This window comes from Aphelocoma coerulescens, chromosome 2 (genome assembly GCF_041296385.1).
Source record: "Aphelocoma coerulescens isolate FSJ_1873_10779 chromosome 2, UR_Acoe_1.0, whole genome shotgun sequence".
NCBI classification, from domain to species: domain Eukaryota; kingdom Metazoa; phylum Chordata; class Aves; order Passeriformes; family Corvidae; genus Aphelocoma; species Aphelocoma coerulescens.
Window position 1 is genome coordinate 13,776,982 of NC_091015.1, and position 20,626 is coordinate 13,797,607.

Below are 20,626 nucleotides of genomic sequence, written 5' to 3' on the forward strand. Positions count from 1 at the left end.
GAGCAAGTCAGCTTATACTTCTCAGAAGCATTTAATTATGAAATTGTTAGCAATTTGATGCAAGTCTTTAAAACTCAAACAAACAGCATGTTCCTAGAAGCCAGAGGTCAGGCTACTTTGCAAGACTGTTACTCTAAGCACAGTAGGACTCATGCCTGTAATCTGGTCTCTGTTCATCAGTTGCTAGTACAGACGAAATTTTCTGCTCAAACCAATAATAGTTAATAGTTCTGTTAGATGCCATTAGATGTGGATCTGCGCTAGTTTTATGAGCTAAGTTTTTAAAGCCCCATGATTTCTTTATCATTTAAATAGTGTAAAATAATAGTAATGGTCTCTCTTCACTGATTTGAAAAGCCAGACATTGCTAACATTGTCGGTTTCGTTGACTGTGACTTGACATACTCATTTGCTTCTGAGACCAACAAATCTGTGGAGAATTCCCTACAGATTATTGAGAGATGATGTGAATAATGTTAAGTGTGTCCCCAAAGACTTTCAGGATGGATATGCATAATCAAGCATGCTGTTCTCAATACTAATTCTAATTACTTTTTTCCCCCCCTTAAATCACTAAGGTTCCCCAACCAGAGATGTGGGGCCTTCATTAGGTCTGAAGAAATCCAGCTCGTTGGAAAGTCTGCAGACAGCCGTTGCTGAGGTGACTCTGAATGGTGACATTCCTTTCCACCGCCCACGCCCACGAATTATCCGAGGACGAGGCTGCAACGAAAGCTTCAGAGCTGCCATTGATAAATCATATGATAAACCTGTAGCAGATGATGATGATGAAGGCATGGAAACTTGTAAGTAAACTATTGTTTCACATAATGAATGTTAATAGCATAGGTTAATCCTGTTAGAAAGTGATTAAAGTAGTAGAATAATTTTAGAATTTTAAAAGAATAGAACTAACTTATTCAATATTTTTTAGGCTTTTTCACTTCATTTGCTTTAACAGATTGCCACAGTCTGCAGCTTTTTTCCTTTCTAAAATAAGAGAATAAGATTATTGGGAATGTGTTTACTTAAATTACTGTGAAAATTTTCTATAAGATGGCTAATGTACTAATGTAAACTAGAGAAAAAAATTTAGGCAGAAAGACAAACCCACTAAATTTATGTTACAAAAATATATGCATCTAACTTTGAAAAAATACATTTGTAATGTTGGGGGGACAAAAAGAAATCACTGTCCTTTAATTAGAGTGAGTAAGGCTGGCAGATCTAATAAAATGTAAAGTTAATGATCAGCTATTACCCACCCTAATGGGCATTCATTTACATTTTCAGTTCTTTAACCCGAAGTATGACCCAACATGTGGAGAATGTCATTAACATAAAAGAATCACTTCAAAGCTAACCTTATCATTATTGAACTATGTAAGAATGGGCTGGTAAAATGACAACTCATATTGAATGAAAATAGTATGAATGGTAAATTACCTCAATCAGGGGTTGTATTAAAATCATTGAATTTTTAACCTTCATGTTGTACTACTTTCAACTTGTCACACACCAGCAGAATTTTTTTTTTAATCAACCTGCAGCTAGTTAGAAGTTTATGAATGAAGATTATGGGAAGGTTGAAGTAGTAAAGTATTTAGCCTGAATGCATAATGAAGGCTTGAAAAGGAATTTTTCACTCTCTTCTCTTCTTAAAGTTTTTTAGTTTCAGAAATTCTGTTTCATAAGCATCATTCCCTAATATTCTTTTATAAGTTACTTCTGTAATCACTCTTTTATTTTTTTTTTAAAAACTCCCGTCTTTTTTTTTTTTTAAATTACCTGCCTCTTTCTAAAAGTGTTCTGAGGCTGAAAGGGAGGTCATTTTGCCATTCACTTTTCTGCTTTGCTTTTCCAGCATCTAACTATTTCACACAGCAGTGAGGCTAAATTCTGGTGTGGTGCTGCTGTCTGTCAATCTATTTCTGGCCAGTAGAAAAATAGGTATGAGAATATGTGTAATGATCCTGCTCATTCTTACCAACTGCAGGCCTGTGGTCTTTTGGGACATAAGACCATGTTTTTATAGAAGGCCTTGTTTGGTGTGAGCCCACTGATAGTAATATCCTGTTTTGAGACTTCAGATATCCAAGGTTTATCCAGAAGTTACAGATGGTTTAACTTCAATTGATAAAAAATATAGCAAAACTGTTGTCATGAAGCACTTTCAAGGTGAGTATAGGTTTATGAGATTCTGATAAGGGGTTTTGAGCTTGTTGATGCAATGCATAGAGAGTAGCAAGGAAGTATTTGGAGCCCTTCGGAATCCTTCATGTTGGAGCAGTGGTGTTTTGGCTTAACCCCTGCAGCAGCCAAGCCCCAGGCAGCCACTTGCTCACTCCCCCACCAGTGGGACTGGGGAAAGAATTGGAAGGGTAAAATTTTGCTGGAAAACTCATGGATTGAGATATAGGCAGCTTCATAGGGAAAACAAGAGCCATACACACAAGCAAAGCAAAACAAAGAATTAATTCACTGCTACCCATGGGTGGGCAGGTGTTCAGCCATCCCCAGGAGAACTGGGCCCATCATGTGTAACTGTTACTTGGGAAGACAAACACCATCACTCCAAATGTCCCCCACTTCCTTCTTCCACCCCCAACTTAATATATTGAGCATGATGCCTGTGGTCTGGAATATCCCTTTGATCAGTTGGAATCACCTGTCCTGGCTGTGTCTCCTCCCAACCTCCCATACATCCTCAACTTCCTCACCACCGTGGCTGGTACAAAAAAAGGCAGAAAATCCCTTGTCTGTGTGTAAGCCTTGCTCAGCAATAACTAAAACCATTTCTATATTGTCAACCCAGTGTTCAGCACAAATCCAAAACACAGCCTCATGCCAGCCACTGTGAAGAAAAATAACCCTACGCCAGCCAAAACCAGCACAAGCAGGAACCAGACAAAGCCTTCTGGCTGAAATCAGAATGTCATGGGGTGAGTCTTTGACCTCATCTCTGTTTGGATGAAGTTGTCTTGCACCAGTGAACCAAGATCCATCTCATGCCATGAGAGAGCAAGAGCAAGGCTGTTGTCAGATCGCACATGGTAAAGAAGGGCTGAACAAAGTGTGACCAAGCTATATGTGTAGAACTATGCATTCTGTTGAGTTCTAATAGCTTCCACACATAGTGATGAAACATCTAAGAAGTATTCCAGAAATTTGAAGTGCCCGGTTCACAGAAGCAGATGAATAGCAAAGCAAATATTATAAGTTGATTGGACAGAATTCAGTCCTTGAGGATTTTTGCTTCTCATGGTGACTGTGGGAGCTTAAGAGCTGTCCCAGCCCTATGTTGCCTGTCTTGCTGAAAGCATGTCTGAATCTGCATTAAAACTCAAAGCACTGCAGTCTGCTCCACTTTGTGTAAATTCTATATGGCCTTAGGTTCCAGAGAACTTACCAAATGGTGTCTTCAGCTGGACAAAGTTTGGGCACATACGAATATGTAGGAGTTTAACAATCTGGTCCTAACGTAACTAATGCCTCACTGCTGCCATAACGACGTTGCCTAAGGTTTTTAAAATTGTATTTAATTATTCCATAATTGTTTGAAATTAGAATGTGGCTTTCTCTCGTTATAAAACCTAGGCGAACATGCTGGTGGTCAATTTGCTGATGCCCTTGAGGTTGGATCCATTTGTCTTACTTGAATTTTTTTGCCTTTCTCCAAGTTTTTCAGTGCTAGAAGTGTTTGTCTTCCAGACAAATAATAGCACTGCAAAATATTGTATAGAGGAATTCCTAACATGTCATCATTCCGTATACAAAAGCCATAAAAAGTACAGGTAGCATATGTGATAAAGGGGCTGACTCTTCTAAATGTCCTTGGAACAATGTGCTATTAAATTACTAAATGTTGGATTAAACTCAGATGGCACTGACTGGTTCTGAGGTAACATTTTAAGTATTTGAGAAGATGTGTGTGAGTTTTAATGGCTGTAAAGAAGGAACATTTGTGGAAAGAAGTGTGGGTGTTCAGCATCTACAGATAATTTTTCCTGTTTTATTTTTTCTTTTTATTTATTTATTTCTTCTTTTTTGGTGTTTTTTTTTTTCCTTAATACTTGAAATAGCTGACTAGAAGCAAAATGTTTATCTTTAGTGTCATGAAGAAGAACAAGGCATTTTGATTGGGAGAGATCGACAAAGCTTTCTAATCTTTTGCTGAATCTTAATTGCTGGAATCTAGGACTGTATTAAATATCACAATAAAAGGGCTAGAAGCTTAGTGGCAAAATAGTTTCACATTAAGTAGCTTTGATTCCTCATGTGCATCTTTTCCATTTTATAGGCTAATTAGGAGAATAGCTTCATAATACCTGTTTGTGTAGTTCTCTGTAGCGCAGTGTGGTTCATGAAGTGACACTAGTGTTCAGTTTAATTGATGTTTAAAGTATACTCCAATTTAATTTTTTGGCTTCAACATCCTGAATGGGGAGGCAGAAGGTTGCAGGAAAAAAAGGAAATAACAGCACCAAAACAAATACATCCTGTGTTTTGCAGTAACCTAATGTCATTACTGCAACATAACAAAAATTAGATGTTTCATTTGTAGCCTGGGTTTGAATTTTAATTGAGCAGCATTTGCATTTGTTCTAAACACTAGTAATTATGTGTATGTTAATTGCAGGATGACTGTGCTGCATAAAAGTGAAACAAGCTTCTTCATGTTGGGTGCTTTTAAGAAAACTGGAAATCTATTGAGTCCAGTAGAGTGTTCAGTGTTGACTGCAGGAGAACAGGCATCCCAGTTCACAGGCCTCAGTCTAAGCTACTGAGTTAATTGCAAGCAAACTGTGTACAATAGACAATATTAATTGCAGCACAAATGAAGAAAGGAGACAATGTTCTTCATAGAATGTGCAAAATAAGTAATAAGTGAAAGCTTTGTGTCCTGGTTCTGGACTTTTGCAGTAGCCAGGAGGGGGCATGGCCAGGACCCAGAGGCTATTCCATACCACCTCACATCATTTTCCAGGGGTCCCTGCCAGGTCCTGTAGGGTGGTGGAGGTAGCGGTCGGGTGTTGTTGGGGGTGAGAACTTGTGTGCCAATCATTCTTTCCTTGTGTGCTCTTTTATTAGTAGTGTTGCTGTTACTGTTGGTTGTTGTGGTGAGCTATGATCAGCCAAATCAAGTGGACCAAAAGGTCCATTGGTTTGAAGCCTTGGGCATTCAAAAGGCTGTGAAATATATAGAAATCCGTGCCTTACCATTGGCCGCAGCCCTCCCCTCCCCTTATTTCTCATATTGGGTTGTCTTTCCAGAGAGTTCTATGTTCCCCGGTAGTTAATTGGTCCTCGTTATTCCTCCTGGCCTACCCCTTCTCCCATTTGCTGTGATTCCTTCTCCCCCCCTTGGTAACACCCCCTGGCTGATGTTCCATTGGTTACCCTATGTTTTCCACGCCCATATTGTGGGGGTACAAGACCCCCTGCAAGCCACGTTTCTTTGGCTTTCTCCGTGGGTTTTTCTCTCCAATAAACGCCCTCCCCTCATGAGGAAGTCCCTCCTCTTCTTTCCCACCTCCTTCGCACACCTGTGCCATCGGTGGGCAAGGCAAACCCGAGCGGGTGCTTCCCTGCCCTCCTGCGCCACGATTGGTTTCCATCCTTCCCGTTCGGAGCCGGCAGAAGATTGCCCGGTGTGGGACAGCGGGCTACTTGGACGGCACCACGGGAGTTGGTTTTCTTACCTCATTGCTGTTTCCAGTAAATTGTTCTCATCTCAACCCATGATCTTTACCTTTTGTGCCTCCAGCTGTCCTCTCCATCCTGCTGCAGGGGGAAGGGGGAGGGAGGGGGAGTGATCGAGCAGCATGTGTTATGGAGAGTCTCAGCAGGAGCACCAAATTGGGGAGTACCCTTCCTGAGGCACTGCACACTGTTATGACAAGTTGTTCTGCAACTCAGCATAGCACAGGAAACAATACATACTTTTTATTTAATGTATTGTTACATGAGTATGAACAAACATAGGTCAAAACTGATTCATCTTCCAAATTCTAGCAGTGAAGTTCCAAGTAAACAGTTGACTTCAAAATTTGTCAGAAATTTCATACACTTTTTTTTTTTACTAATTATATTCGTTTGCAAGTACAATCTTTTAAATGTCTAGTTGGAACAGATTGTAGCTATAAATTAACATGTAAAAAATTAACATCTCTATTCCAAAGTGTTTTTCCACAATTCTTTTAATAATAACTAAATATCATTCCAGACACTGATTAAGGAATGCTGTGACCAAAAAAAATACAAGAACAGCTAGTACAGAGGCACGTGTAGGACCTATTAGTTTCCTAAAATACAACTACATGAATATTAAAACTGTGTCTGCAGTTGAGAAGGTGTATCATCTGCTTTACTCAAAGCAGTCATGAATTAAATGCCAAGGCCTGTCCTCTGTTTTCCTTCTTTTTTTTCTTTTTTTTTTAGTATTTTCTTGGTGGTTTGTAGTTCAGAGTACTAGTTAAGATTCAAAAATAGTTATTAATGCTGAGATGTATCTGACATGATATATTTTTCTTGAAATATGTTTATGTGATCATCCAGGGCTGGAGAATATTTATAGAAAACTTGATGCTTGGTGAATAGGTACAAAGTCTATTGGACAGGTTTATGGATTGTAATGTTAATGAATAAAGAGTATTTTGCAAGCAAGTGTCTGAGAGAGAGAAGAGATGATATTGAATGGCTTTCAGTCAGTGATTTGTAGACTTTTCAGGTTCAATGATTTACTTGTAAGGTGAAGATGAATGATGACTAAGAAAAGCAAGTTTATATTCTACAGTAGTCTATATATGAGAAATTTCTAAAGAATTACACTCTTCTATTGGCTGTAGAAGAGCTGCTGAGGTCTTGAGCAATATTAGCAGAATAATATTAAGTAGTAAACATAGGTAAAACTAAAAACCCATTTTTTTTCCTTCTAAAAGCCATGATGATTTCCGAATCTTCTTGAGTACAAAAGCTTTTTTTTTCTTTTCTATAGACTCTGTATATATAAAGCAAGACTGTATTTTTCAAATTCTACTGCCAAAAGTTGTTTGGAGCCTTTGTATTCATTGGAACTACAGGAGGCAATACTAAGTATGCATCTGTGATCCTAATTGCTGCTTTGTGCAGTCTGTTGGAAAGCTGGGAGATGGTTGGAGCCCTTACTTAAATGTGTTGATATAAAATGTTAGAGCTCGTAAAAAGTCACAGCTTCACTAGCCATGCAGTGCAGGATTCTGACCTACCAGCTTGAAGTGTTTTATTTCTTTCTTACTAAACTACTGAAGCAGTTTTCAGGTTTTCAGTGAATTTTTTTCTTTTAGTCGTTTTTCTTTCAAACTTTCTGAAATACATGTCGTCTGTTAAATCTAACCTTGGGTGTACTTTAGGACTCCTGATCTTGGATTAGAAACAAGAGAAGGAACATGTTATCTGCCCTTAAAGGATTTTACTTGTTTCACTGGATGAAATCTCCCCACCTGAACCTCCCAGGCTGCCCCATATCAACCAAGAATAACACCAAAAATAACAATCATAGTGCATGATGTGTTCTAAATGGCTCCAGGAAATGAAGAAGCATAACAAAACTATTACATTACTTGCAGACGAAGAAAAAGTCTATTATGGCTTGTGTTGAGGGTTAACACTCCCTAATGACTTTCATATTTTTATGAGAATATTACTAAGAATTTATGGACAAGGCATGCTGCACTGCTGTTGTTTCTTCTTGCAGTTATTTCTAAATCTCTCCTCAACTGATTTAGATACTGAAACAAAATGGGCCAATTAACATCACTTTGCTAATCCTCTTTATTAATCCATACATTATCCAGAGTACCCGTAAAGTATGAATTGTGTTTTGCAGAATGGTCTGCAAAGGTGAATTCCTCGCTTTTATGAGTTTAATAGTTCTAATGAACACTCTTGGAAAACCCTATGTGAGCAGATACTGATTAAAAAAAAAAAAAAGAAAAAGAGTTTTTTGTGGTTTTGCATATATCCTGCTTCAAAATACATTGTGGAATATACCAAAAAGTCTGCCCTTGTTGTTTGTTCTTATGTAAGTGATGTTTCTTAATATGTGCTTTCAGTGGAGGAAGACACAGAGGAGAGTTCAAGATCTGGTAGAGAATCTGTGTCCACAGCAAGTGACCAGCCATCCCACTCATTAGAGAGACACATGAATGGAAGCCAAGATAAAGGTGACAGAAAAAAAACTGGAAAGGAAAAGAAGAAAGATCGAGATAAAGAGAAGGATAAAATTAAGGCAAAGAAAGGAATGCTGAAAGGCTTAGGAGACATGTTCAGGTAGGTACTTTGCAATCAAATGTAGAATGAATTATAAAAAGAACTTTTTCTGATTATTCATTATATTGTGAATTCTTGCTGAAGCTATATTTTACTATGCAAATCCATACCTGATATATATAGGCTGATCTCTTAATTTTTGAGCCCATGGGTGGTGTCATGGAAGGGAAGCAGCTCAGAATGGAAAACAAGGAGATGGCTGGCAGGCCAAAGGAAAGGAAAGGCAAAGGAGAAAATAGTTTTAAGACACAGATTGCTTGGTTTTGGAAACAGTCTTTTGTGATGCCTAAGTCATGCACATATCCTTTGACAAGTCAAAGCAATTGGGGTTTTGTTTTATTTTTCTTCTTTATTACTGTACCCAAAGCTTATGTGTTGGTAAATGAATGGTTTTCTTTGCTTTGCTATTAAGACTATTGGTATCATGGAGGCATGATGTGAAAGAGATGAATCAGTTTGAGATTGAAAAACAGCATGCTTTTCTCAAGGAAAACAGGATCTCAGTAAGGTTGTGTGCTCTGAGAACCCATAGAGAACAGGTCAGTGAAAGACTTGATTTTTACCAAACTCTGAGTTCTTTTTAAAGCAGTCATCTCTCCAGCAGACATAAGTGATCTGAAAGGAGCAGACTGCTGAGGTGCACCCTGCTGTTGTGGGTAAATGTTGAAACATGACAAACATCTTTGATCACTTGTGGGAAGAGGTGAGAGAGCAAGAAAATCAGTCCTTCTTTTAGCTAGCTAGAGTAAATATATTTCAAAGAAAAAGCAATATTAAGGCAATGTTTGTTTTGTTATTTAATTTTAAAGTGAGGTACCAGTATTATTTTAAATATTTATTAATGATTCTGGTCTGAAAGCATGTAAGGAGAGCTTCATTTAACTTTCATCCCATTACTTTTTTTATCCTATAAAATATTAGTTGAACTTGTTTTGTAACTGTACAGGTTCTTGAGAATTGTTCTGTGACTGAGAATCATATTACAAGAGTAGTAAGTAGAAAAACTGGTTAATTAGGGGAAAAAAAAGTAGTTAATTAGAAAATATTGTTTTGAAAGTTTGAAAGCTGCTTTAGAAAACATTAAATAATACCAGGCTGTTAGACAGTGTATGCCATAGAACACCAGAGGGTCATAGGAGATGGTCCCACATGTCAGGTAGGAGGAGAGTCTTTCAGCCTGGACTCTGTGAGACCTATGGGGATGCCCTCATCTTCTGGACATTTGCCTGCCTCAATTCAAGCCTGGAGCAGAGCATTGCACCCCACTCTGGGAGAGTGTGGAAGGCAGGAGGTGTGAAATGCTGACTGATTCTTTTCTACGCTCCATCCTGTTTATACAGCAGAAATGGCAGGTAAAATTGAGGCACAATATTCATGATAAATTCTGTGGGCTCTAAGGGGTAGTGTATTGGATACCTTGAGTGTTGTCTTGTGAGTTCAGTCAAAAAGTGTTTACAGCATCTAGAAATCTTAGGCAGCTCCATGGTCCAGACAATGTAACCTTTTCTGTATGCTTGATATAGCATTCTGTATGCTTGATATAGCACTTCTGAAATCTCTAATCTGGAAACAAAACTAATTTGACTAATAGGGTGATCCAAGGCTTTGTTGTTTGCTCTTCATAACAGTCAACATTTTCTTGAGGTTTTTTTCCCTCACTACCATTTCTGGGTGAACTTTACTTTTCAGTCTCCTCTTAATTAATGTGAGAGCAGTGCTATCTGGATATAGCTGACTCCTCCTGAATCTGTAAATAAGCTTGCACCTTGTCAGCCCACACAAGAGAGGTGTTCCTGGCAAGCAAGAAAATGCTGATTGAGAGAATTAAGCATTATGCCTCATTTCCACTTGGTGCTTGATTTGCTTTGTTGACAGGCTTCTCAATAATGTTTGAGAGATGGGCTTTGTAATGTCTGCAAGATAAGCTACTACTTCTACCTATAACACGCTTTGTTTTTCTGTACATTTGACATATATCATAGATATCAAGTAATCACTGAAAGAAGTTGTGTGATAGAAAATAATGATGACAGTAACATTTAAAATTCAAACCAGGATCAAAGCATAATTGGATGTTTTAGTTCTGTGCAACATTGTGATTTCTTTGTCGTTCTTTTTCTTTTCCCCCTTTTCACTTTTTTCTTCCTTTTCAGTGCTCTAATCTTAAAACAATCTTTCTTCATTAGGCTGTATGGGAAAAAACACTTGTGGGATGAAATTGCTATTAACTGATACTTTATTCCAATGTCTGTATTTAGCCAAAGGGCTTTTAGTTGCCTGTATGCAAACTGGCAGCTCATAGAGTCGAGTCTGTGTGATGTATGAAAATAAGTCTCCTTGCATTCAGTTGAAATCTTAGGATTTGCCACTGGAATCTTCATTAAACTCTGCTGTGAGATGGAAAGTTTCACTGGAGAACCCTGTGTTACCTTTATCCTTCAGTATCTAGTCTTCATTTCCAAGAAATCCCCGGATGATTCAGAAAAGAAGTTAAAACCATAAGTAAATCTTCTAAACACCTCCATTGTTTTACTGCTTGTATCAAGCATAGTAAAGAGGATTGACATAACCTTGGAGGAGAACTGCAAACTGAAAACTACAAAACTGTGTGACTCTGACCCACACAGCTCCCATTATTTCCTGAGGACCTTTGCCGACATTGGGCTGTGGGCGGGTTGGAAGTTCACCCTTCTAACTGAAATAAACCTGTGTGAGCATGTGTGTATTTCTTTTTTCAAATTGACATTTCAGGGCACAACAGATTATTTAATTATGTAATTTGGCTGAGAAGTCTCTTCACAGATGAAAATAGGACAGCAGTTAGCCTAGAAAAGTGTTGAGCAGAAATATTGGTCTATTGGAGGAGAGGCAGGTGCTGCAGTGCTTTTTGCTTACACCTGAATGTGTTTGTTTTATCTGAGTAGTTGGATCATTCTCATCTTAGCCTTTCAAGAGGATCATGTACCAAATCCTGTGGCCTGTGAGATGCTATGCAGTTCCTCCTTCTCCAGTTAGAGGGTGCCTGGATGGCCACTGCCAGCTGACCAAATAGGTTTTGGGAAGCTGATAGGAAGTTCTACTAGCTTTTTGTTTCACTGCTGAGAAGCCTTCAGTGGATATATGTTTTGACATCAGAAGTTTATAAAAATCTGTATGCTTCTCCAAATGCAATATGAAATATGTTTACTCATTTTGAGTCTATTTGTAACTAGAGATTTTGTTTCTTCATAAAAATTAACCTGACAAAAACAATCAGTAGTTGAAGAAGCCATTGTAGTGCTGCCTTAAGGAAGAGTCTTCACAGTTTCAAAGAGTGTGCCTGTAATTAGTGCTGGTAGATGTACATTAATTTAATGGTTTTCTGTGTTGTGCGATTCTTTGACATTCCTCTCCTGAGAGAGGAAAATGGTATATGGTATCTTTTTTCCCCTTCCTTTTGCCCCTGTCATGTACAGAGTATTTTTATGAAAGTGGATGCCCTCAGGATATGAGAGAGGAAGATTTGAGATGTTATATTTGAAGGTTTTGGAAGATAATGAAATGACACATCTGCTATGGTGTTGCTGATCATTTACAATCCCTGCATTTAATTCATGCTTCTTCCCAGTGTACAAGCTTGGATATAGTTGTTTGATGGCTGACTGGACTGGTGAAGTAAAATATGTTCAGCAAGTGGTCAGTCTCAGCAAAGGATGTGTCTGAGGAATAATATCTTTAGGGGAAAATGAACCTCCAAGATGTTGAGAATAATGAGGAGAAAGAAGCAGCTCTGGGTTTCCAAGGGCAGGAAAGGGAATAGTAGGGAGGCCAAGATAGCTAGTCATGTCTTGTTGAAAATATCTGGGGACAGTCATTCACTGCCTGATAAAAATACCCAAACCTACTGAAACAAGTGACCCTTGATATGATCAGAGAAAAATGGCTTTGAAAATTCTTACAGTATGTTTAGATTTATGTAGGAAACAGCTGATGAGAACAAAAGATGGGGAATATGACTTGTATCTTAACCTGGAGCTTAATCAAGAAATATCTGCTTTGGTTTTGGAGGTTATTTATGGAATAGATGTAATGTAATTTGAAGCATCTGTGGATTTCATATGTTATATGAAATAAATACATTTTCTGCTCTAGGAATTAATACCTGAGTCCCACATAAACATGACTTCTCAATGGAGAACATAAGCACTGGGTATTGAACTTCACAGAACAAGAGAGTATGCTCAAAATTAATCATGTGCATAGATGTTTTTTGTATTGGAGATTGTGTATGTTAAGATCTGGCCTGTAATGTTGATGGAGATGTAAAGTCATAACATATGGTAGGTGATCCTTAATTCCCATTTTAAGTGTTGTAGCATATAGGTGGGTAAATCAATGCACTGAATAACCAATGCAAATGTAATATCCCCAGATTACCATTAAAATCTAATCCTAATTAGATATAATTACATTTAAAATGATTACTGGCAGCCTTGCAGTGTTGTATCTTCCAGTTCTGTGAGAGGAAGTAGATAATTCTGTTTGCAACCTTGTTTAGCTGAAATCAGATATACTGCTGGCTATTTTTTTCTCCCACACAGCTGTTTCCAGGGTGCACTGGACATGTCCAGATTCATAAACATACTATTTGTAGCTCTGAATTACACATTTTAACCACATTAGCCATCTGAGACCACCTACTAGGCATTTGGGAGAATAACCTACATGGATTACTGTTGCTTGTTACATGACTTCCTTGTATTGCCTATTCTGGTTTTCATTTAAGTTTTCTCATTGTAATGTCTGTGAGGAGATGAAAAGCAACTCACGAAGGTTACACCACTGATTTAGTAATAGCCTTCTTTCATTTAATAGCAATCTTCAGACTTTTAATTAGGCACAATAACTAAAACATGCCAGAGTTGTGTAAAATACTGTTGAATTATATCCTAATCAGCAGGACTGGAAAATACCTCAAACCTGATAACACTAAATCTGTGGTCTGATTTCTATCATTCAGTAGCTCAAGAAGCAGCAGTAACGCCATTTTCTGTGGAAGCATGACTAATAGGGCTTTGTATTGGTGAATGACACTTACTGATACATGGACTTAAAGGAAAACATGGGAATGAACTCCGAAAGTTAGAATTTTTTTTTTCTTTAGTGCTCATGGAACAAAACACCATAAATCTTGAGTCTTGGAACACAAAGGAGGAGGAGGTTAGTGCTTAAACACCCGTCAGCTGCATCATTTCAAATTTGGAAGGTCATTGTGTGCACACTGGATTGTGCCTGGGTTTGCTAATGCTCATATGAGAAGCTTGCCGACAGCTTGCAGTGCTTGTGCTGAGACTTTCATCAGAAACGCTGAGCTGGGTCGTTGGTCAGGTAAATGGAATCTGGGGCTGTTTGTGCTCTTGTTTTTGCCTGCTGCTATTATAAGCCAGCTGGCACAACTGTCATTAAGTCCACATCTGCTTTTCCCCTTCTGCCACCAGCTAGAAAGTGCATGATCTGCTATAATTATAATCCTAGATGCAGGGTCTAGGCAGGATATCCTTTCAAACTTCAGAGGAGGAACACCGTCCTCATCCTGCCTGCAAGTTGGATACTGTTGATGCACCTTTTCTGTGCTCCTCTGGGCTACTTTGTCCTGATCCGTTTTCAAAGTTTCAGCCAGCCACTGGGACACACAGCATCAGAAAAGCCTTTCAAATGAAATCAGCCATGCAGCAAATTGTCATCTCTGATGCAGACAATTACCCAGGACTCTTACAAGTGTCTTTCAAAGCATTTTCATATTCTTCACTTCCTTCTTTCCAATTAAAACTAAATACAAGACTGAAAGAGATAAGCTTGGCTGGAAATAGCTTTTCTTTTTCAGAAAGGAAAGCCATGCTCCTTCCTTTCTCTGTTCACTTTTTTGCCTTCCTGTTTCCTGCTGCTCGATGGAGGCAGTAGCTTTGAGGAGAGGTGTGTTTCATTGCCTGCAGCCCCAAGCACACCGGCTTTTGACTAAGATGTCATTGAGGCAGGGGGTAGTGGAATGGCAAATTTATGTTTCTAAACCAAACAAGTTCCCATAATCTGTCAGGGATTTAAGGAATGCAGCTTCATTAAGTGGTTAGTAAACTCTATGACTTTTAAACGAAACACAGAAAGCAGTGGTATGCAATTGTGCAAGGGAGATTTGAAGTGGGAGATTAACATAATCGTATGTGGCTTTCTGGTTTGTCACTCTGACAGAAAGCAGGGCTTTGCTCTATGTGTTCTTAACACTGGATTTTCCCAGAGTAAATCTTGAACTTGTAAATCTGATGGTGGTATAGTGTATGGGGGTTTGGTTGTTTTGGTTTTTTTTTAAAATTTGAATAGAATCAGGGCTCTTGTTTCCAACATCCAGAAGTAAGTGTCAGGATGACTTGTTACTAGAGACGAGTTCATAGTGGCTGCTAACATATTCTCCCAGTGTTCTTCCTTTGCTTGTCAGCGACTTTAAATAGAGAACCTTTGACACCTTCAGTACTGTCTTTGCCTGCAAAGCAAGCGAGGAAGGCAGGCAGGGTGACAGCTGAGCCCTCCGCCATCCTGCCCGGCGTTCTGTGCACTTCTCTTCCAGGCCTGCTGGATGAATATAGAACGCAAGTGTCAAGGATGACACCTTCTTTATAATCTCTGCAAAGCCAGCCTTTTCAGGGAAGAATTTGTTGACAGTTCAGAGATTCAAAGTCAATTTCAGTTTAAGCTCATATAGAAATAGGATTTTTTTCCTCCACCTCATGTAATAATTGAAGACGAACCAGGCAGTGCGCTAGTCCATAACGAAGTATCATAAATACTGTCTTGAGACATGAAGCATTTGTTAGGTGAAAAGCTCTATTAATGACATTTGTTTTGTTATCTTTTGGAAATGTTCTTTGGAGGCTTAATTCACTACTGATAGCACCTGTACCTTGGTATACATTGTGGATGCTGTAGATTATGTTTTTAAAGCAGAGCCGTCTTTGAAAATCCTTTTTAAAAACAGGAATAGGAATGTTGACTTAGAAGAAAATGAATGCAACTTAATATATTTTTGTATCTGGGATGACATAGGTGGTTAAGTCATATTTTTATAAGGTACTTAAGTTGGCAGCTGGAGGACAGCTGATCCTTTTCTAAAAGGCAAAGCTCGAACTTACTACTGCATTTCACTTCCCAGGAGCAATGATCTGTATTTGTGGTGTGTTGGCAGGCTGATGCCTCCTGTTAAGATGTTAACATGTCCTACTGTTGTGCAAAGAAGTACTCATTAAAGGCAATTATGCAACACTTCAGTGAAAATGGCAAAATGGAAATAAACCAGTGTATGATTTCTGGAATAGAATACACCAGCGTAGAAATAGTTGGTGAGCACCTGTGTTTCCCTGAATTCAGTAGGAAAACAGTAGGTATAAAGCTTTCAGAGGCCTTATTTAGGCTTTTAAATTGTTATTTCTGGAAAAACTAAGAGGAACACAGGTTTTGTAGAAAGAATAAGAGAGAAGGCAATATTAGAAACATGGTGACAATGGGGTATAGAAGTAGTATTTCCCCCATTTTGAATCTGTTGATGACTTCTGGACAGAAAAAAAAAGATAGAAGGAACTGAAGAGATACTGAAAATACCGCTCTCTTAGAGTGATTTGGGCAAGAAAGGTTTTCTGCTTGGTTCAGCTCCTACTCACAGCAGCCCAGCTTCAACTTTTCGTCAGCTGAGTGTCATGCCCAGTTTAGTTTCAAATATCTCCAAGGATGGAGAGTCAGCAGCCTCTCTCAGCAGCCTGTTCCAATGCTTAACCACTCTCCTGGTGAAAAGTGTTTGTCCTTGGTAAGATAGGAATAAGAGACACTGAATAATCGCTGGTACAAAAAATGTGAATCTGTCAACTGTATTTATCCTTCTCATGAATCAAGAACATGCAGATGTACAATAAGTTTTTCATGCAAAAAATTTAAATTTTAAAGGACCTTTGTGATAAGCTATTACTGTCGGGGACTGCTGCCCTCACAGGACCCAAGAGTATAGGAACTAACACACCTGAGCCTGTATTTGAGGCTGTGAGCCACTCATGACATTCATGACATGCTAAGTGTTAAGGAAGAACTTATCTATAAAGAGGTTTCTTTTCGTTGTGCTTCCAAGCATCTTATTCTAAATTGTCTTGGACTGGCAACCATTAGGATACTGAGCATGATTGGCTGATATGGTAATAGTGTCTTATATGATCCACTGAGCTAGAAGGGAGGATTATTTTCTGTGGAACTGAGGAAGAAACAGTTGACAGAAATCTTCCTTTCTGCTATTTCATGCTACACCAGCAAATGTCACCTGTTTTTTATTAAATATCTAAAATTAGTGTATTAATGCTGACACTTTTCATCCTAAAGTACTTATATCAAGTAAAACCTTAGGCATTTGTAGTTCAGCCAGTTGTAAAAGAAAGAAGTTAACTTTGCTTTTTAGCTCTGCTCATGTTTGGTTGATTCCTTAGGATTTAATGTAAAAGCATAAGAATTTGGTCACACATGAGTTAAATGATACCCAGGAAGTTCCTGTACCCCAGTACTTTGCCTCTGACAGTGATCAGTAGTAGCTCCCAGGGGTGGAATACCAGAACTGGGTGACTGTATACAGCTCTTCCCAGGTCTGTCTTCTAGACTTTCAGAGATCTGTAGCTCAGGGATTTCTTGAGACAGTGCCTATGTGCTCAAGTACAAAATACAGTGTGTGTGAATATTCTGTTCTGGGCAGTTTGTCCTGTTACTGATAATTTGGGGTATATGTACCTAATTCCAAAATACTACAGAATTTGAAGTATGCCATATACAAAAGCGTCTTTTAGTGATTGTGTGAATGACTTTTGTATCAAGGAGCTGCTTTTGCATTTCAAGTGCCCAGACCTGATTGCGCTGCGCCGCAGTGGATCTGACTCATTAGGTCAGCATTTTATGGCACTCAGGTAAGCGTGTTTAGAAAGCAGCAGTAAACGTTTTTGATGTGCAAGAATAACATTTCAGTAGTAAATGTGGTTTTCCACCACATATTAAATTTTACCACTTCTGTACAAACTTACAATAAGCAGAAGTGCAAGAAAAGGCTGTAGATGTTTGTAAAATAGATCCTGCTGGATTGAATTCAAGAACTAGTTTTACAGTGTATGTTTGGTCTAGCTGATGATGTGGTTAATGGTAAATTTTGAAATGTTTGCTTTTGCAGAAGATAAATTCTTAGTTTCTACAAATGTTAACACTTTCTTCAGGACTTTGTTGCTATCAGTCTTGTAGGTCCTAGTCCAAAAAGGAAAAAGAACATAGTATAGTTTCATGAAACTACTTGGTGAGCTTGACTTATTTCAATAAATATAATAGCATACTACTGATATGGCTGTTTTAAAGAGTTTGTATTTTATGTTGAAAGTATTTTAGAAATGCTGTATTGGTAGAGAAATTCTCTATTATAAATAACTAGTTCAGTCAGTGTTAACTTGTGTTAACTGACTATTTATTTCATAGGCTTAGCTTTGTCAATGAAGTCTGTGTAATTAGTCCTTATGTTTTTTTCTGCTTGCAATTCAAAAAACTCCTGGAGTTTGGCAAGCTGGTTAAAATTTCAAGAGGAACTATTTTCTCATTTTAAAAATAGGATAGTACCTGGTCCATGCTAATGTCTCCAGGGGTTTTGATGTCCTGTGGTGTTTCCCATATTGTATAAATATGAAATATATGTATGCTAAAATCATATGCTAGAGCTTCCAGATACTGGTGATGAGTTTAGTTTGAAGGTGGATGGATGCTGGATGGATGCTGGATAGATGAATCACTGAAAATGTATGTAATTTCCTTTTTCACGCTATGCTGTTATAAGTTATAAATAAATGTCTAATCAGTAACAAAGTTTATGGATTAGCTCTAAAAGATCTGAAAAAGATTAGATAACAAAAATGTATCTAGAATTGTATCTTTATCAGCAATTTTGAGTACCACAATAATGAAAGTAGTATATTTTTATACCGGTTGCAAGTGCCTCTAGCATATTCAACACCGGGTGTGTTTAGTATGCAAGCTGAACTGCTGTTACACATTTCAACAGCAGCATACCACAAATAAATCTCAAATATTTCACAATGTTGTTATAGATGCTATCGTTGTCTTTAACACATAGTGCTAAAATCCTGAAATTCAGAGCACAACATGCTGGCACAAGCAGGAGTTTCAGATGTAGTGTGACAATTAAAGTATTTCTTTTTTCTGATGTTGCTGAGCAGGTAATGATACCAACAATATTATAATCTGTAACTGCTTGGAGTCCTGGTGTCATATGTAGAGCTCCAAATACTTTGCTAGTTTGGTTTGCCTTTTATAACCCCAAAGGAGGAAAACTGCTTGTGTAAGATAAATGAAATATGAAGAATCAGTGCCATTTTCATTGTTGGTTTTTTTTCAAGACTTATTTTAGGCTGTATATTCAGAATAAATAGTAAAATGGCAGTGCTAATTGTTGTATACTGTGTGCAGCACTGAGCATGAGGAGAGCTGTTATCATTTGAAGAAGAACATCTCAAGAGCCAGATATCTTTGAAGTCAAGTCTGGGTTTATTTTAAACATCATCTGTCTGGGTTTCTAAATAAATACAGGCCTAGTCATTTGCTTTCTATAGTGCCTGAGCATGTAGAAATAAGAACAAAAATGTCGGTGTGTATGGGACTGGTCCAGGTCTGAGATATTCTGTGCTAGGAGCTTATTTCTATGGTGGCTGGAACAAAAAAAAAAAAAAAACAAACAACTCACCACCCCACATCTCTTGCCTGTAATTAGTCCCAGGCAAGCCCTGCTTTGTACATCTCTTCAATCAGAAAAAATCTCAGCTCCCAGCTTGGCCCTAAAATAATCAGCAGTGTAAATCACAATTGATATAGTTATTTCAACTGCTGTCACCATGAACACAGCTCAAGCTCTGACTACTGGCAGCCACAGGATGCCAGGCATCTCCTGGGCTCCAGGTAGCTCTGGGCAAGCCGTGGAAGCAGCTGCTACAGGGACTTGCTGTCAGCCTGCTGTACCAGCAATGATCCACCTGAGTCTTACTGCATCTACTCCAGAGATGGTTTGTTCTGGTGGTGCTGCTGCAGTGCAGTCTCGCTCTTCATTTTCCACCCAGAAGATAACTGCATGTGTAAACTAAATTTTCATGCTGCAGGGCAGAATATCAGCTAATAGAAGAGACAGAGTATGTGAAGCCAGCAGTGGCGTATTAATATTTACTACCCAGAGCTTTGGTTCAGGCTAAGTCCCTTTGCCACAGCCCTATCTTTGTAGCAAACTTTCAAAATAATGTGCCTGTTATTTTTCGCTCTCTGCTTTTTATGGTAGTATAGATTCATAGAATCACAGAATGGTTAGTGAAACTTAAAGATCATCTAGTTCTAACCCCTCTGTCATGAGCAAGGCCATCTTCCACTAGACCAGGTTGCTCAAAATCCCATCCAGCCCAGGGCACTTAAATGAATTGTGTTTTAGAGTACCTTGTGAAGGTGTCCTGTTGGCATTATTTATTTGGTTATAGAATTAAACCTTCTCTTTTAGCCACAAGGAGACTTGAGTGGCACTGTGAAACCCTAAACTGTACCCTACAGCCATCAGCACTAGGGTGCTGTAGCTCAGTGAGGGGAATTGCTTTTTTGGTGTTGTAGGCATCCTCTGAGAAGATAGTGACAGCTTCACACTTGACTGGTTTTAGGAATATTTTGTTTAGACTTGGCCCACAGATCCACAGTGTTGACTGCGGTCTTCTGCTGGAAATTGACTGTGGCTTCTCTACCTCCTATAAGTGTAAATATGTGAATGAGCCTAAAGATATGGAGACATCACCTATTGCTTAATTTATCCCACAGTGGTTATTTTCTAGGAGGTTTGTATCAACAAAGATTTCTAGTAACTGACAGAAAAAGTGCTGACTGACGTGTTAGCATTTCTAGGTAATGAGATCTGTAGGGAAAATACAATTATTGGAAGGTTCTGGATGAACTGCAACTAGTTTGATTAACTTTTTGTGTGTCTGTATTAACTTTTGCTGATTTTATAGAGTGTAACTTCATGACTGCAGGACTTAAGTTCTTGGAATAATGTTACTGCAATTTCCTGGTCTTAGCTTGTGTCTTACATTTCTGTCCTAATTTCTCTGCTGTTGCATGTGCTTAGTGAGCATTTTTTGTGATTTTCATGTTGTAGCTGATGTTTACCTAAGGCAGGCCTATCAAGCAAAGCGTTTTGGTTGTAAAATGGAGCTATGATGACTTTTAGTATTACTGAGGGATT

The 20,626-nt window shown here is 38.4% G+C and overlaps 1 protein-coding gene across 12 annotated transcripts in view; it reads left to right on the plus strand.

The window, feature by feature from the left end:
* PARD3 (par-3 family cell polarity regulator) overlaps positions 1-20,626 on the plus strand; it is a 449,586-nt gene that overhangs the window by 302,190 nt on the left and 126,770 nt on the right. For all 12 annotated transcript variants that reach the window (XM_069006483.1, XM_069006487.1, XM_069006484.1 and 9 more), the window contains 2 exons: positions 579-806; positions 8,094-8,310. In XM_069006483.1, coding sequence (XP_068862584.1) covers positions 579-806; positions 8,094-8,310 — 445 coding nt within the window. The remainder of the gene's footprint in view (positions 1-578; positions 807-8,093; positions 8,311-20,626) is intronic.